Genomic DNA, 17,889 nt, shown 5'->3' on the forward strand with positions numbered 1-17,889 from the left:
TATTCTAGGTCCAGGGATTTCCAGGGTTCATCTTGGTACATGTTGGGGTATGCAGGAATTGTGACCACCAGTGTTACCTGGCTGTCCCAGGTAAGGAGTCCTTCCTGTCCCTATCCGGACAGGCAGGGTCTCACCAGCCCGTATCACATGATGGAGAGCAGAAGGCTTGGAGCAGCTGAGGCAGAGCAAACCCAAGGTCCTGTCCCCCTTCGTGGGTAGGCCCTTCCCAAATAGGACTGTTCCCAGAACTGCCTCAGCAGAGCTGGAGATGGCAGTGAGGTCTCCGGTCCTTACACCTGATGGGTGGTAGCAGCTCAGGAGTTCAGTGGCCCTCCCCAGGGTGGCATAGCCTACCGCCATGGTGCCGAAGAACAGCAGGCCTCACTCCCGGACCATTGGTTTTGCTTTTTATTGCCAAGTTCCAATTTACAAGGAAGTTCTAGCTTTCGAGGCTCCCTTGGGCTCAGCCCCCAAAGTCTAAATCCTGCTGGCAGAAGCAGGCACTTCCCTGGCCAGAGCTTCCCAGGCCTGCCCCACTTTGCAACAGTTCTTCACAGCTTCAGCGGAGGGAGGGAGGGAGGGAGGGAGAGAGGACGCATTTAACCTTCTACCCATGGTACTGCGTGAAATATATTTATTGCATCTACAAAAGACCAGACCTGGTTTACCCGTGCCTTATTTACAGCTGTGCGTGTCAGAGGCCACAGAGAAAGCCAGTGCTGTCCTTGGGAGGGATGCAGTCATCCAGCCCTGGCAATGCAAGTTTCTGGGAGGGTGCTAGGCTGGCTGCAATAGCAGAGGGTCGGCTCTGGGGGCCTCTTCCACCACCTCCACCAGACAGGGAGCTCACCACTACACTGAGTCTGAGCTGGGGGAAGGGTCCTGATGCCCCGCCTCCAAACAGGTCGGGGCGGTGCTGTGTTTCTCTATGGTGATAGTCAAAGCAGAGATGGAGGCCCGGTGACAGAAGGGAGAGAGACCAGGGCAGGCATGGTGCGCATGGCCTTAGAGACAAGGCTAATGGTTTTGAAGGCTGACTCTGGGACCTCCAGGTCAGCTCTGTGCCCTTCTGGGCCTGGTACCTCTCAGTTCTACCTCCCTGCTGACCGGGGAGACCTAATGTGTTCTTTCTGGCTGGGTCTGCCTGGGGAGCAGCTGGCAAGTTAGTAGGGTGTTCCTGAGGATTGGGTTGTACCCATTGCCACCAAGAGCTAGGTGAGGAAACTGCTAGCTGCTTCCTCCAGGACCTCATCAGCAATGGGCCAAGGAGCTCCGCTCACAGGAAGTTCCCATTTGCTCACCTGGAGGTACCCCTGGGTGCCTGGCTACAGGAAGCCTTTGGGGACAATCTTCCAAGCTGTGGGGGAACAGGCTTGTCCTTGGTGAATATTACATGGCAGCTGTCCTTTCAGTGTTTGCTGACCACCTTGGTCATAACCTTTCCCCTTCCTTGGAACCTCCTGAGTGCAGAGAAGAGGCTAGTCACAGAGGGGGAGCCCACCTGCATGGGTGGGTTGGGGTGGCTGCAGGCATTTCTCTCATGACCGCACTGCAGGGAGGAGGAGAGTCACTTGCATTTTATAACATTTATGCTGTCCTAGCAACTGTCATCTCGAACCCCAAAGTGCCTGCTCCTCTGTCTAGCCCTCCCCGCGAATGACCAAGGAATACCCAGGGCTGGCTGTGGGGGCCCAGAGAGCCCCTCTTTTCAGTGCCATCACTCATCTCCCTTTCCAGGGGCTCTGCTAAACCTCCTGGGACAGCCTTTCTTGGCAGGCTGTAGGAGCTTCTGCCTCTGGGCACGCCCACCAGAGTGCTTTTAAAAACCGGAGAAGCCAGTGCACATGGACACCAGTCCCTCCTGGGGAGCACGGGGCTGCAGGAGGTGAGAGCCGAACAGGGTGGCAAGGACTTGGGGTGTGCAGATGGTGACGTGCCTCCCACAAGGGGACGCCGACACTGGGTGAGGCCACGTCGGCAGGAAAGCCACCGAAGGCCTTCCCATGGAGCCATGAATCGTGGCTGGCTGGCTGCGTGCAAAGGCAGGCTGGGGGCTGACAGGAAGATATGGGTTTTGCTGGCACATGCCTAGAAGAATGGGATTTTCATACCGAAACAAGCTGTGTGGTAGTGGCAGAAACAGACAGTGGAGGAAGATTCTGCTTTTGGGTCATCTGATTTGCAGCTGGGCCTCTGGTTGGGCATCCATCTGCATACTGGGAAGCTGGTTACATCTGAGGATGACTTCCTGTGCCTTTGACTCCTGTCATAGCCACGTGGGCTAGGACCTCCATGGTCCCAATGGATCTTTCTTAGATGAAGAGAGAGGGTAGCAAGCCTGCTGGAAGCCGTGCCGATGTGGTGTCCTGAGCAGGGAGCAGATGTCACCCAGGTCACATGACAGCACAGAAGTTGGCCTTCTTGCTCCATATGACCTGAGAGGGCTCAGGTCTCTTTTTGTTCAGAAGTATCTGAATGTTTCAGGGAGAGACTTTATCATCCCACAGACTTGTAGGATTGAGACAGAGAAACAAGTATCATTCAGGAAGAGAGGAAGTGACAGCCGCAACTTCAGAATAAAAACACAGACAAGTTCTACACAAGGGGAACCTAACGGCTGACACTTCTTATGTGACACCAAGTCTTAGGGTTTGAGGACTTTTTCTTTTTGCCCCTCCCCCAAATACTCTTTTTAAGTAAATCTCTTCACCTGTTGCCAAAACCAGAAATAAATAGCTCCAAAGAGACGTTTACCCAGGTGCATCTCTATGGAGTGCTACCACAGTAACCTGGTCCACTTGCGTGCACACTGGGAGTAAAGACAAGGAGCTGCCTGAAGGAGGGAGCCCCTGGGGCTGTCAGGATCAGAGACGGCCCCGGACCCCTCTGAGCTGGCCAATGCCATCATTTGTACACAGGAGGCTGTCTCTGAGATTTGTACACACAGCCTGCTCAGGAAGAGGTCAGAGCAAATGAGAAACTCCAATGGTCCATGGCTGTCTTGCAGCAAGAGGTGTCAGGGACAGTTTCCAAGGCCATGGAGAACTGTGGGTGCTCCTGATGTGTCCTGCTGTCACAGACTGCACTGGAGTCCCTGCCGGCAGGCCACACACACAAAGGGAGGTCCCCGGGTGCCCACTCAGTGCTCTGCAGGACTTGCAGGCTCTGGGTATGCAGCATCCTCATCTGGGGTCTCTGTGCCTGCTGTGGCCAGTGCGGGGAGCTGGGGGACGCCAGTGAGGGCTCGGAGGCTGTGGGGATCGACTGGGGGCACAAGGGTCAGCGATTCAACGCTCAGTGTGTCAGCACTGTCCTCGTAGAGCAAGGAGATGGTAGGCTGCTGCGCGGGGAGGAGGCTGGGGGACAGGTGCATGGTCTCTGCCTCAGAGCTCCTGGCCAAGTTCTTGCTGGGCTTGGAGTTGACTTCCACTTCATTCACAATCACCGCCTTGTCTAGAAGGTGAGGCTGAGGCTGTTCCGGAGTTGTGGGGGCATCTAGGGAAGGAAAGCAGAGACACTGTCAGCTCTGGTGACACTGCAAACACCTGGCACCGCTACTCCTGTCCTGCATCAAGGTAGGAAACCTGTGGGGAGATTGCTGGTATTAGGGCCTGGCCTGGTTCCACCTACTCCTTTTGGGGACCCAGAAGCTGCTAAATCTCATCTTACTTAGGCCTAGGGGAGTGAGTTGGGACCCTGGGTGCCTGACTTGGAACAGCAGGGAAAACTCAGGCCTCCTGTGAAATCAACCTGTAGATTGTGAAACCTGGCCTGGGCACTTGGTGTGCAGGGTAAGTCTGGGCCAACTGCCTGGTGACAAAATGTAGATGGAATGCAAACAGCCTGGGCTACACCTGCAACTCCAGGCTATTCCCAGAGGCTACATTTGGAGATATTTGCCAAGGAGTCCAGTGCAATGGTTAAAAACGAACTGATAGACCTTTCTCGTTTCTAAAATCTTGCACTGTCGTTGGCCTTGCCGCCTGCAGGCACTGAGTTAGCACCCACCACTGGGATGATAGGCTGGTCAAGGCCACGACTGTCAGAAGTTTCCCACAAGGGCCATGAAGAGGAGCCATGAGCCTCCAGCAGATGGTTTTGTTGTTGTTGTTGTTTGTTTATAAACCCTGTAGCAAGTAGACACACTACTGGCTACTTGCTTTTCAATGACGAGTCAGCCAGGAATGTGTGGCATTCAAGGGAAATACCATTTTTAGACGGTGATAGGAAGTGCTAGGAGAGTCACTTGGGCTGCACATTTATATTTGGATGGATTTTAGGGTTAACTGTCCTCGGACAGAAGATGGTGATTATTTAGCCAGCCCCTGGAGCCATGTGAGGAGACTTAGGGGGCATATGGGATGCTGTTTTGCTTCAATGCTATTCTGGTTGAATTAATTTTTGTTTTCTCATTTAAGCCAAAATAAAATAGAAAAGCGAACAGAACACAGAGCCAAAGGATGGAAGCACGAAGAACAAAATAAAACCAGGCAACATGAAGAATGGGGTGGAGAGCAGAGGAGCCACAGGTGAAGGAAAGTGCACACCAACTCCCCCAGGGCACACCAGACTCTGGAGCATGGAATCTGAAGGGCCTAGTCAGTTCTTTCCTAAGGGCTTTACTTTCGCTTTTTGTATTGCTGGGGGTGAAACCCAGAGCCTCAGGCATGATGCTAGCCAAACATTCTTACCACTGAGCTGAGGTATAGCCTGCCCTTTCTTCAAAGAGAAAAAAGAAGAGGGAGAGAGAGTGGGTGAGAGGAGGTCTGGAGAAAGCCCCTCCCTGTGGCTCTGGGCCCCTCCTTGCTGGAGGGGGTGGGTGTCAGTGAGAACCGGTGCAGAGAGAGAGCCACGCGAGCTGAGCCCAGAAGTGCTGTGTTCCCACAGCCGTCAGTGCTGTTTCTCCGGCCTTCCACGAACTCGTTCCATTGTGTGCCAACGCCTGTGAGCTGGGCTGGCTTCACATGGGTCCTTGTTGTGACCTTGTGGGAACCTGCCGTCTCTGTGTGGCACTCAGTGATCTCTACGACAGTTTTCAAATGGGTCTGAGCCTACCTTGGAACTCCTCCACGAGGAGTTCATGGCTAGGCAGCTTGGAAATGACTCACTGCAAACGGAACTGTCCTGCTGCTGTTGGTACTGGAGGGACCGGGATGCAGAAGCTTTGCCCTCCTGGATCCTTACCTCTTTCGGGGTTCTCTATGGGGCTTTTGCTGATGAGAATAATCAGGAAGGCAGAAGGACCACAGTCAAAGCCATCAAAGTAAACAGGACAACTAACACTGTTACACAGGCAAATGGCTGTCTTTAGAAAAGTAACAACTCTGTTAAAAGGGCAGCGTTTTTTTTTTTTTTTCCCACTTTAAAAATACTCCTAGTCATTTTAATAGAAACAGAGAATGCCCTCTTGCTCCTTCCTTCAGTTGCTGCTGTTTATACTGGGAATACTTCTTGAAAATGGGCACCAAGTTCACATAACCAAAGGCAGAAGGAGAAGAGGGCAGGCTTTCCTGGGGAAAGTGCCGCAAGGCCACTCTCTGGTCAAAGGCTGAGCAGCAAAGGTGACCCGTGGACCTTTGGAATCTCTTTTCTGCTGATTCTAGAACGGCTACAAACTGGGCACTGGAAAGGAGGGGTTTGGACATGGGCTGGGAGGTAGAGCCATATCGAGAGAGGAGGCTGGGGGCTTCCAGCCTCTGCCTGTGAGTGCACTAGGAAGTATCTTGGCTGACCTCCACAGATGTGCTCTACAGCTTGGAGTAGGGCCTCACTGGTCTGTGTAAGGCAAGTGACAGCTTCCAGAAAAATGATATGGACTGGCTGTATATGGCTCGAAAGGCAGGCAAGTGCTGTGGGAAAAAAGGAAGGAAGGAAGGAAGGAAGGGAGGGAGGGAGGGAGGGAGGGAGGGAGGAAGGAAGGAAGGAAGGAAGGGAGGAGGGGAGGGAGGGAGGGAGGGAGGGAGGGAAGAAGGAAGGAAGGAGGGGAGGGAGGGAGGGAGGGAGGGAGGGAAGAAGGAAGGAAGGAAGGAAGGGAGGAGGGGAGGGAGGGAGGGAGGAAGGAAGGAAAGAAGGAAGGAAGGAAGGGAGGAGGGGAGGGAGGAGGGGAGGGAGGGAGGGAGGGAGGAAGGAAGGGAGGAGGGGAGGGAGGGAGGGAGGGAGGAAGGAAGGAAGGAAGGAAGGAAAGAAGGGAGGGAGGGAGGGAGAGAGGGAGGGAGGAAGCAAGCAAGGAAGGAAGGAAGGAAGGAAGGAAAGAAGGAAGGGCGGGCTCCACGTAGCATGCTGACGCAAAGCTCAGAGGGTCAGCAGGCAAACTGAAAAGAAAGTGAAGGCTCCTGCTGACACCCACTGTCAGCACATGGGGGAAAGTCCCAGGAGGGCAGCAGCCGTGGCTCTGACAAGGAGAGCCCAGCTGCTCCCCTCTCCTAGTGATGTTTAAAGTGACTGGGGCACGGGAAAGATGGCGTCCATCAAGGAGGTAGCATTGGGCCTGGATAGCAGCTGCATTTGCTGCTTAGCTTTGGCCAAGGCCTGGGAAAGAACATTCTAGGTTGCTTTTACAAGCTCACAATTCTCTAGTCAATTGCAGGTATTTGTGTGGACATGGCCTCCAGCTCAGGGCTTACTCTGAGACTACACTGAGCCTGATGTTGGATGGGTCGTTAGGAATAACTGCAGTGCTCTAGGTTACCAAGGAAGGACCTGGGGGCAGAGGGTTGGCGAGTGTGGCCTTAGACAGAGGACAGAAAGGAAGAGAACTGACTTTAGGGAAGCTAAGATTGGGATGGTGCGGCCCAGCTTTCCCGCCCTGCTCACGCCGACCCTGTTGCATGTGGCAGGGATATCATGGGCCCAGGGGGGCTCCGGAAGGAGACCTGCCTGATTTGATTGTGCGTGAGGTGCCGTGGCAGCTGCTGGTCGAAGCACTAAACCCAGTGGCCGCCGTGACTGTCGGCCTCCGACAGGCTGAACACTCGCCGGCGTCCTTTCCTGCCACTCCTGACTAGAGGGAAAACACAGGACAGATCATAGAAAGCCTGTAACAATGGAACGGCGAAGGTGAGGTGGAGAGAGACACAGCAGTGACAGACACTGAGCATTAGCAAGAACAAAGGGAGAAAGTCTGTGGCTGGAGTGACTCAGACTGCCAGCCCACCACGTAGACAGGACACATCCATGCTGTCCCCCAAGACGAGCCAAAGTCAGGAGATCCAAGAAAAACACTGTTCATTTATACAGCTTTTCTCCTTTTTATTAGACAGGGTCTCACATACCAGGGCTAGCCTCAGACTCTGTTACACAGCCAAAGAGAATCCTGGAACCTTGGATCCTCCTGCCTCGACCTCCTGAGTCCATTACACAGACCTGGTTCATGTACTGGTACTGGGGATGGAACTCAGACTGTGCATGCCAGGCGAGCATGTGGCCGACTGAGTTACAGCTCATCCCTCACTCATTCAACTTGATATGATTAGAGACAGAGAAGGTCCAATCCTGCTGCGAAGATTCGGGTCACTGAAAACTTCTGGTCTTGTCAGAAAAATCAGGGGACAGGGATAAAAGGACAAAAGTGCCTGTCAGTTTTATCTGGACCTGCAGAAAGACAGGAACACAGGAGGAAATGCCTGCAGGAAAGAGGGTCTGAGGATCAGAGCCAAACCAGAGTGACCCTGGGGAGGGTGGCGTGGAGGGAACGTGGGAGGTGCTGACACTCACCTTAGACTCACAGTGACATTTGGGGGAGGGGAGGACTTGGAAAGCCCCACCTTGGGAACCAAGGACCAGGGCACAGAGCAGGAAATGGGAAGACAGGCACCCAGTGGCTCAGTGGGAATGCACAAGCTGGGACAGCAACACAGGAACGGCTCATGGTGTGTTTGGGTCGCACTCTCAGAGACACTGTAAGAGCAGAGAGCTAAGAGTACTGCCACAGCACAGTGGAGGGCAAGTGAGCACCACGGGACACCATGCCGAGGACGGCCACGCCTGTCCACTTCATGTCGGGTCTATTCTGCCACTAAAAAAAAAAAAAGAAAGAAGGAGAGAGAGAGAGAGAGAGAGAGAGAGAGAGAGAGAGAGAGAGAGAGAGAGAGAGAGAGAGAGAGAGAGAAAGGAAGAGAGCACTGCAGAGAAAAGACAACACTGCCTTCTCCCCGGAGCGCCTGCCCTTAAAGGGCCACTGGACTGAGTGTCCAGAACCTCAGTGTAAAAATTAAGGAGGGATGCTCAGAGAAGGTGCAGGGAAGAAGGGAGCCTGGGGTCAGAGGTCATGGAGGCGCTCAACACTGGGTCCCCAGAAGCCAGCCCTTTCTTTTGCCTGCCAGCCCTTAGGATGGCCAGTGGTGGTTGTGGCGCACAGGCTGACATTTACATTTACAAGGGCAGCCTGACCTTTACTCTAGCATCATTTCCAATAAACACTTTCTGTCTTCCTCCTCAAAGATGCTCACAAAGAAACTGTAAAACTTAGCTCATGTGGATGCCAGACATGAAAGGGGCTGTCTAAGGACGGCAGTAGGCCATGGACCCAGTGTCTGAGGGGCACAGCAGGCACTGTGGGCATAGCACGCCAGTTGACTCCACAGGGCACCTCCCTTGGCTGAGGTCCCAGTCTGGGCTGGGTCTGCAGGTTCTAAAACCACTCTGGGCAGAGGCCCTGGTCAAGAGGCACAGAAATTGTTTCTCAAAGACAGACTGGCGGCTTCTGTACTCGGAAGGGCACGATTTGTAGGGAAGCTTTAGGGAGATGGGGGAAAGGACTCTGCTTGTCTGGGACAAGATAGAGGGTCAGGGCCCAATGGGACTGTGAGACTCAGACACCTGCTCCTCAGGACTCCTGGCTTGCAGCATTCATTGCTTGGGTCTCGTCTCTAGGAAGACAAGAACCTTTGGCAGCTGATCCGTGCTGGCTGGTGGAGCCCCTGCCTGGTCCCTCATTGTGAGTTCCAACTGCACACATTTCTCTGTGGTCATCTGATGGGCCTTGTCTGCCCCTGTTTACCTGTGAGAACCCTGCTTTGCCACTCGGTGTCCCTAATGTCTGTGCACAGAAGGAACCCGCTGGCCTAGGAAAGGACAGTGCAGTGAGGCAGATCAGGGAAAGAAGGCAGTGCAAGGCCATCTAGGAGAGGGATGTCTTGGGGCAGGCCTCAAGATCATCTAGCCAGGATGGGCAGCCTGTACCACTGATGCCTGGGAGCACTGGCTGGAGCCCCACAAGAGGCTGAGAATATCCATCCTGGGGATACACGTGAATCTCTTTCAAACCCAGGCAGGAAGTGAGGTCGACCTAGCTGGACAAAGCATATACATAAATGACCGTCCCAGGCATCAACCTCTTTCATCCTAGTGTGGGGATGAGCTTGCGTAAGAAGAAAATGTGGCTCTCTAGGGTCTACTGTGCTTTTGGGGACCCACAAGGCCCAGCCATCTGCTACGTGGGACTATGTGCTCCCAGGCTCAATGAGTGGGACTGTGGCTTTGGAGCTGTGCCCACAGGCAACCGTGTATGATGAAGGACAGCTGTAGGACAGCTGTGACACTCGGGACTCAAACTCTGACCCAGGTCTATGGCGTACCCCTGGAGGTATCTGAGAGACTCAGGGGCCATGTCCCATACTCTGCTGGATCGTTTTGGAAGGCAGAACATGGTTCTGGAGTCACCACGGATAGGGTTCACATTTGGACTCCCATCTGCTAACGGCAGTGTGGTAGGTAAGTCACATGATCTGTCAGAGCTGTTATGTTTCAAATGGAGGAGAGGCCTCAGGGAGGAGGTGTCTATGTAGTGCGCCCAGGCAAGGTGCCCAGGCACAGGTGGCATACACTGGGGTGACCATGCATGGGCCGGGGAGGAACCTATACAGACCATGAGAAATGCCAGAAAAGTATGAGTCTTCCCCAGCTCTTTACTCCTTCCAGACTGGTGTAATTGGTGTCTGTTACCTGTGGGTCTGGTGTGCTGTTCTGACACATGTATAATGTGTGGTCATCGAGTCAAGGGAGAGGAGTACCATCACTTCGGGCACTTCTCTGGGATCAGGAATATTTCAATTTGCTCTTCTGGCTATTTTAAAAGTGACAGAGAGGTATTGGGACCCAGAGCTAGCCCTGCTGAATTACTTAGCCCTAGACCTTAACCCTCCCACTTAGCTGTATTTTGTGATCTGCCCCTTGTACATTTTTTTAGTATTTAACACCATGGAGCAGAAATGGGAAACTGGTCTCTCACAAGCTAGAGAGCATCAATCATACACCTTCCAAACCAGATACCTGTCCTTGCAGTGGGGCATTGGTATCTCTAAGTCTCTGGAGTTTGCTATCCTGGCTTTGAGGGGCCTGGCTGCTGCTCTCTATACTAAGGAACTCCCTGGCCTCTGGGAGGTTCAGTAAGTATAAGGTCAGCAATGTGTTAGTACCACACTCTCAAAACTACTCTGAGGCTAAGTGGACTCTTGGCAAGGCCATAACTGTACAGGCTGAGCAGCAGGAATAAGGTGAATGACGTGGGGAGAGGCTCCTCAGGCTCATCCAACTACCAGCTGGACATCCAAGGACAGTGCCTCGAGCTGACGGTGGCAGCCCTTGTCAGGGTTAAGAACTGGCTAGTAGGCTACGCAGGGCATCTTCTCTGACCCTCAAATACTGGGCTGCCACTTGGAGCTTTTGTCAAACTCAGACACTTGGTAGAGGGACCCCCACCCCTTTTTCTGTCCTTGGCTTTCCCCCAGCACAGCCTGATAGGGCATAGGCATGGGGAGAGCAATCTGGTCAGGCTGGACATTCAGGAACAAAGCATGTACTTGGTTTTGGCTGAAGTGGAGTGTTGAGGCAGAGAGGCTCATGGGCTCCTGTGGGCTCTTCTCAGGGTCAACAGCTCCATCTCAGGGCATCTGATCCCTGCCACCAGAACGAAGCATAGTTCTTGGCTAGGTTGGCTTTCTGAAAGAGGTGAGCTACTGTGGAATGGACAGAAGTGGATGGGTAGGCCAATCTCAGGCTTTTACTATCACGTTACATAAAAATGGGGCTGGTGTGCCTGCTGGGATACAGTGAAAGGGAGCAGACACTTCAGGGGTCCAGACTGTCACTTATTCATTGAATTGCCTGGCCATCTGACAGCCTGGCTAATGGCCCCTGGATTTGTGAGATGCAAAGACATGTTGTTGGCACTGGGCAGGGAATGGTGGGGACCGAGGGATGACAAGGCTAAGGCACAAATAACAAGTGCACATTGTAGGGTTGATTGGGACAGCAGGGGTTCTCTCTGGTTTTAGGTGTTGGAAAAGAAGTATGTGGCTACCTGCTCACTCAGATGCTGGCTCTGCCTCCTTAAAAACAGAAGAAAGGTGCCTGTAGCTATGTGGAAAAGACCTTCCACCCAGGAGTGTCTGGGTTCATATGTAGATACAGAAACGTGCAGGTCAGCAAGCATGCATACAGCACATGAACATACAGCCCTGAACTCCTGTCCTAGAGTAAGGTAAGATCAAGGCAGGGCCCCAGGAGCTGTTCTTTGCTCTGAAGGATGTTGCATGTGAATTTCCCACTGTGAGCCTGTGAGTAGCAAGACAACTGCTTGGATGTGTAGCTAACCTCCAAATAAGTCCAGAATTACTTCCCCCTAGCCTGGAGCAGGGAGAAGTATATAATACCCAGGAAGACATTGGTCCCAAGGGTATGGGTATGGCACCATGGGCTTTGCCTGGCATGGCCCTCCCCATGATTCCTTATCCATAACTAAACAAGAGGACGGATAGGTGCCTCATAAGACATGCTGAGCAGGGCTCTGATAAGACCTTGGAGGCATAGAGAAGGGCATGGAGGGGTACAGGCTAGAGACATGGGTCCCCTGTAGATCATGGGGTAGTGCTGCTGAGTATGAAACCCTGCACTGGCTTGTCCCTATTTTAGTCCTGCCCTTTTGGATACATTTGGGCTGTGCTAATCAAGGGCAGGGCAGGCTCAGGAGTAACGAGGGTCTGCTGAAGAGTCGAGGACAGTCGCAAACTGCCCACCCTAGAGCCACTCACAGGTGCGGAGGCGCTGTGGTTTGTGGCCACACAACAAGGGGAGGAGCTTAGCTCTCTAAGTATCTTAGAGAGACTTAGCTCTGGGTGGTGAAACCCACTTCTCAAGCCTGGTGTCTGTCCCCTGCGACCTGATGCAGAACAGACAGACACATGTATGAAGGCTGCTCATTAAAATAAGAGCCCAGGATGAGGCAGGTGGAGGTGGGGCTGAGGCATTATAGTCGGACTCCACTTTACGGACTCTTTCTTTGATGGCCTTTGAATTGGTGTATATTAAAGGACAGCAAGATGTGACCCTGCTCTGCCCTGATGAACTCCCTAAGAGGGGCAGGGTATGCCTTTGGTGTGACACCTAGACAATGCCAAACACTGAAAGAGGAAACTTGTATGTTGGGGCACAATCAGCAGGGGCACAATTCCTCCTCTTCCCAGGGTTCACACAGTCATGCCTGAGAGACCCCGTGGGAGCCCGTTTTCAGGTTCCTGGCTTTACCCAGCAGGTCCGCATAGAGGAGGATGATTAGGACCACGGGCCTGAGTGCAGGTGTCTGAGATGGTCTGCACTTGGCTGTGCTGGGGGAGGAGGTCTTTTGCTCCACCCCCTGGCGTCTCTATAAAAACCCTGGACCAGAGACAGTCGGGGGGCCGTTGGAATAGGTTCCAGGTCCTCTCGAGTCTATCCTTTATTTTCTATCTGTTTATTTCTGCAATATAAATCCTTCTATCTATTATTTCCTGCTGTTCACACTCGAGGAAACTCTGGGGAGCTGTGGGGTGGTGGGTAAACGCCCCACAAGACCCCTCCTCGTGATACACATAGAAGTGATGACATGCCACTTAGGCCAGGCCTAGCTGGTGCCTCCCCCTATAGCTGTGTATAGCCCTACAGAGCAGACCACCCAACAGGCACTAACCCAGCTGGTGGGTGATGCCATCTTGGTCAACCATAAAGAACACCCTTGAGTGGCAGTGTCTTCTAGACACCATTGAGGAGGAGCTACGGGTCAGAGGTCACAGCAGAGGTGAGGGTCCCCAGGGTAACCAAAGGCCCTCCCAAAGCCTCCCATATTTCACGGCCAATACCTGCTGGGCTCTGGGTTGCTGAGGGTGTGGAGGAAGAGCCCCCTGAGTCACAGTGGCTGGTGTTTCCACTGCTGCTGGGGCTCCCACTGGCAGATGGTGGTGATGGTGACGACAGGGACGGAGAGCTATGCTGGTTTATGCACTGGGCCACAGCAAAGCCTGCAAGACAACAGTATGCAACATGATTAATTAGAAGAGCGCGAACAAGCTTTGCAGAAGGGGTGCCACCCCCATGATGAGTTGGAGACATGAGGTTGGCTTTTGCCTCAGAGGCAGCATGGGGGCCTCCATGTCAAGACAACTGTACTGGACTTGTCTCTCTGTGAGTCTTGACATATTTTCCAGAATGAGCTGATCTCTCTGGTCAGGGGCTAATCTGGCTGGGTATGTGTGAAGCTGCTTTCAGAGACAGCTGCCATTGACCAGGCCAAGGCAGGGCTGTGGTGTCTGTTGTAGCCATAGCAATGGTTGACTCTGCTTTGGGGCTTCAGGGCTCCTGTGAAAGGTCACACAGGGAGACCAGCATCCTCATGGCTGAGTTTTGGGCCTCATTCTGCCAAAGGGAAGGCAAGCTAGGAGCTGGAGAGACCTGACTGTCATCCCCCCAACTGGAACCCACTCTACCCTGGCAGTCCTGGCAGGGCAGGCTCAGGAGTAACGAGGGTCTGCTGAAGAGTCGAGGACAGTCCCAAACTGCCCACCCTAGAGCCACTCACAGGTGCGGAGGCGCTGTGGTTTGTGGCCACACAACAAGGGGAGGAGCTTAGCTCTCTAAGTATCTTAGAGAGACTTAGCTCTGGGTGGTGAAACCCACTTCTCAGTAGCAGGTGAGTGGCTACTGCAGCCTCTCAGTCTATTTCTGGTTGTTTACTCTTATGAACACTGGCTGCTTTTGCAGAACCTGACATGTAACTCCAGTTCTAGGGGATCTGATGCCCTCTTCTGGCCTTTGTGGGTACCAGGCACACACATGGTGTACATACATTTATATAGGCAAAATACTCAGATACATAAAATAAAAAAATAAATCTTGTTATTATTGCTGTTGTTGTTTGAGATAGGGTTTCTCTGTGTAGCTTTGTGCCTGTCCTAGATCTCGCTCTGTAGACCAGGCTGGCCTCAAACTCAGAGATCTGCCTGCCTCTGCCTTCCAAGGGCTGGGATTAAAGGAGTGCACTACCACTGCCTGGCAAATCTTATTTTTTTTTTTTTTTAAAGAAAAGTGTTCTTTATACTGGGTGTGGTGGAACACACCTTTTTTTTTTTCTTTTTTTTGTGATATATATTTTTTATTTTACAATACCATTCAGTTCTACATATCAGCCATGGGTTCCCCTATTCTCCCCCTTCCCACGCCCTCCCCTTACCCCCAGCCCACCCTCCATTCCCACCTCCTCCAGGACAAGTCCTCCCCCGAGGACTGTGATCAACTTGGTAGACTCAGTCCAGGGTGGAACACACCTTTAATCTCAACACTCAACCCTCATGAGGCAGAGGCAGGCAGACCTCTGAATCTGTGGCCCGTTTGGTTTATATAGTAAGATCCTGTCTCAAGAGAGAACCCAACAACAAAAACTCCAAACCCAAAAAGTACCTCATTATGATGAAGCTCAGTCTTGCTGGCCAGCCCAGGAGCTGTACCCCTGCCTCACATTCCACACAGACTGGGGCTTCTGAGCTCTTACATTCAGCCCTCCCAAAGGGCTGCAACATCTGATTGTTTTCTCTACCGAGATGAAAATTCCCAGGAACAACTATGTTGATAACCCATGAGCCCATGCAGACATGTGGTTTCCACTGCAGCCTCTGGAGCTGGTGCTCCACAGACCTTATTGCATCTGCTCCCTCGGTCAGAGCTATAGTAAGTAAGACGGGGTCAGGGGCAAGTCCCTTAACAGAAAGGGTACCCTGACATTCCTGGCCACTCTTCGTGAACACACTCAGCAGCACCAGCCTCACTTTGCTCCTTCTGCACTGCTGGAGCCTCCAGCTCCTGACACTTCCTCCAGGAGGCCCTTCAGGACCAGCCTGTTCTACTTGCATAGAACATAGGTGCTGGCCACTGCCTTTTGATAAGTGTGACAGCAAATCTGACTAGATTTGGAATTGCCATGGAAACTCCTGCGGGCCTATCTGTGAGAGTGTCCCCAGAGAGGTTTAACCGAGGAGTAAGACCCACTCTGAACATGGGAGCACCATCTCATGGTCTGGGGGCCCAGACTGAATAAAAAGGAGGCGGCAAGAGGAACCCCAGCATTCATCTCTCAGTTTCCTGAATGTGGGTGCAATGTGACAAGCCACTGCAGTTCACCAGGCTTCCCCACCATAATGGGCTGTATCCCCTTACACCAGGAGCTCACATCGACCTTCCCTAAGCTGCTTGCCACACCAACAAGAGAAGTACTAACTCATCAAGTCGTCTTCGGAGGACAAACTTTTGGAACTTGGTTTAAATGTAGCCTGGTTACACAGAGTAGAATCACTGTCAGGGAGACATGTGGACTGAAAAGCATACAACACTTCCACGGGAGCAGTGTGTTCAGCTCCATGTAGTACAAAGGGTAGAGCAGGTTCTGGCCCCTGGGGAAACTTACTGGTCAGTGGGGGTAGGGGTGGGGTTCAGGCAAGGCTCTGCACGTCTTCACTTCCTTCACATTGTCTATAGACCGGAGCCCTGCTCTACACACCCCTTCCCTGTAGCCTCGCTGGGACCCTGCACTTAGCCAAGGAGCAGCTTTTTGTACAATGTTCATGAAGAACTACTGTTCTCAACTGACCAAGCTCACTGATATCCTGGGCCAGGTTCTAGGTAGGGGCAGGCGACTTGAACTGTGGCAGAGGCAGGTGGATGGGGCCTTGCGGGCAGTCTCAAGCAGGAGCTCTTTTCGGGTAGGCAGTGCTTCCTGCCCTCAGCTATAGGCCCCTGGGCTGGAGGAGAAGCCAGCAGAGGAAACACTGCGAACATCTGGCAGACCCCAACACTGCTCAGGAGAATTCCATAGGGACAATGAACTTTATAGCTGCTTACTTCTTAATCACCTACAGTGGTAACCCCCGAGTTTACAAGCTGTTTACTTGCCCTGAAAATGAATGACTCTGTAACAAATCAAAGTGTTGGGTGGCTTTTCCCAAGCTGCCGATTTATCCCCCACACACAAGCTGAGTGTTGAACAGGGTTGGGACTCAGCCTTGTGTGCTCCTGAATGGAAGCTGGGGCCCTGGGGGTCTCTGAAGACACAGGTCTGCTGTCACTGTGACTTATCTGGAGTGAGGTTCATGGGGGATGAGCCCAATACTAATGTCCTTTCCTGGGTGGGGCAGAGCTTGGTGGGAGAACACTTGCCTAGCCTGCAGGGTGCCCTGGGTCTTTTGAAAAGAAGACAAGACAGTTCTTCATTTGGGGGTTGGCATCAAGTCTTAGACTGGTAATAAAATTTACATGTAATTAGAGTTGGACAGAAAAAGGAGATCCCTAGCCTGTACCCTTGTCATTTAAAAAGCATTTTCCTATTTATCTACTTATGGTATGTGCATGTGTTTGTGTGGGCACGTGTGTGCCATAGCATGCTTATGGAGGAGGAGATGGCTCTTTCTGTCTGTCATGTCAGACTGACCTCATGGCATCAGGCTACGGGTCCCAACCCCGTCTGCCATAGTTTGCAGGATCTACTGAGTACAAGTGCTGGGCTTACATTCCCCCCTCTGCTGCTGCTCAAATCTCTCTTCCTTCCTCTCCATTCTCCCCACATGCTGCAGTTTCAAGGGGGCTCTCTTCCACACTAACTTGCCATATTGGGGGATTGTGTGGACCCTGGAGAGAACTGCAGATGAATGCCATGCCTGCGGCCTGGACCTCAGAATTCTTGCTTCATCTCAGCAAGGCAGTTCTGGATGAGCTAGCTACAGCAGAGATGCCAGAGGCCTTCTGGGTCTGTGTCAACACACAGGGGCTGCCAAGTCCTTGCAAACACATAGACAAGCCAGAGATCATGGGATGGTTAACAGGCACACAGGCTCCCTAGGGTCTTTTCTACTGATGACAAGCTTGGCTCACCCTGTGTCTGTCTCAAGAACAGCTCTCGGATGTGTACCAAAGGCTGTGGGGGTGGCAGTGGGTGTGTGTGCATGAGGGGGATCCACATGCTGATGAAGGAGTGTAAAATGGGGAATGGTTAAGACATGGATGTGTTCGGAGCTGGAGGAAAGCCAATGAATTCTGACACAGCCAATGATGAAAGCCTCCACTGTTGGCAAAAATGCTGTCAGAAAGCAAGATTAAGTGCCTAGGGAAGTGCTCAAGACGTGGCAGGTGCAGAAAGGTTAGCAAAAGAATATCCACACACTCCTACTGAGAAAATGCAGGTTTTCCTCCTCCCTGCCCAGAGCAGAGCAAACAGCTGTAGGGGCTGAAGCTGTGAGAGGAATGGGTGGGTTTAGAATGTCTTCAGGGGCTTGTCTGAATTGTCTAAGCTCCTTACCATTAAGTTCTATTATTTTGAGACAGGGTCTCATATATCTCAGACTGGCCTTGATCTCACTGAAAATACCTCCTGTCTCTACTTCCCTGAGCACTGAGACTACAGGCCTGTGACACCATGCCCAGCTTATGTGGTGTTGAGATTAAACCCAAGGTCCTGAGCAGGCTCAACAAACACTGCACATCCCCAGCCCTATGAATATTATTTCAGGTCAGGAAAGAAGAGGGTAGAGGAGAGAGAAGTCACCTGGAAGCTGGGCACACTCAGGCCTGACAGTACCACCCACTATGAGCCACTCT

General features: G+C 52.5%; 1 protein-coding gene across 17 annotated transcripts in view; it reads right to left on the reverse strand.

Moving 5' to 3' along the window:
- Positions 1-392: 392 nt before the first annotated feature.
- The window catches only part of Clec16a (C-type lectin domain containing 16A), a 223,379-nt gene continuing 205,882 nt past the window's right edge, over positions 393-17,889 (reverse strand). For 5 of the 17 annotated variants that reach the window (XM_076577857.1, XM_076577856.1, XM_076577855.1 and 2 more), the window contains 3 exons: positions 13,113-13,271; positions 6,877-6,996; positions 393-3,495 (listed from right to left, as the gene is read on the reverse strand). In XM_076577857.1, the coding sequence (XP_076433972.1) occupies positions 3,140-3,495; positions 6,877-6,996; positions 13,113-13,271 (635 nt within the window). In that variant the 3' untranslated portion in view covers positions 393-3,139. Of the gene's footprint in view, positions 3,496-6,876; positions 7,001-7,223; positions 7,591-13,112; positions 13,272-17,889 lie in introns of those variants that run through there. The other 12 variants (XM_076577861.1, XM_076577860.1, XM_076577859.1 and 9 more) reach the window with 4 other exon arrangements.

Source organism: Peromyscus maniculatus, chromosome 8, assembly GCF_049852395.1.
Source record: "Peromyscus maniculatus bairdii isolate BWxNUB_F1_BW_parent chromosome 8, HU_Pman_BW_mat_3.1, whole genome shotgun sequence".
Taxonomy (NCBI): Eukaryota; Metazoa; Chordata; class Mammalia; order Rodentia; family Cricetidae; genus Peromyscus; species Peromyscus maniculatus.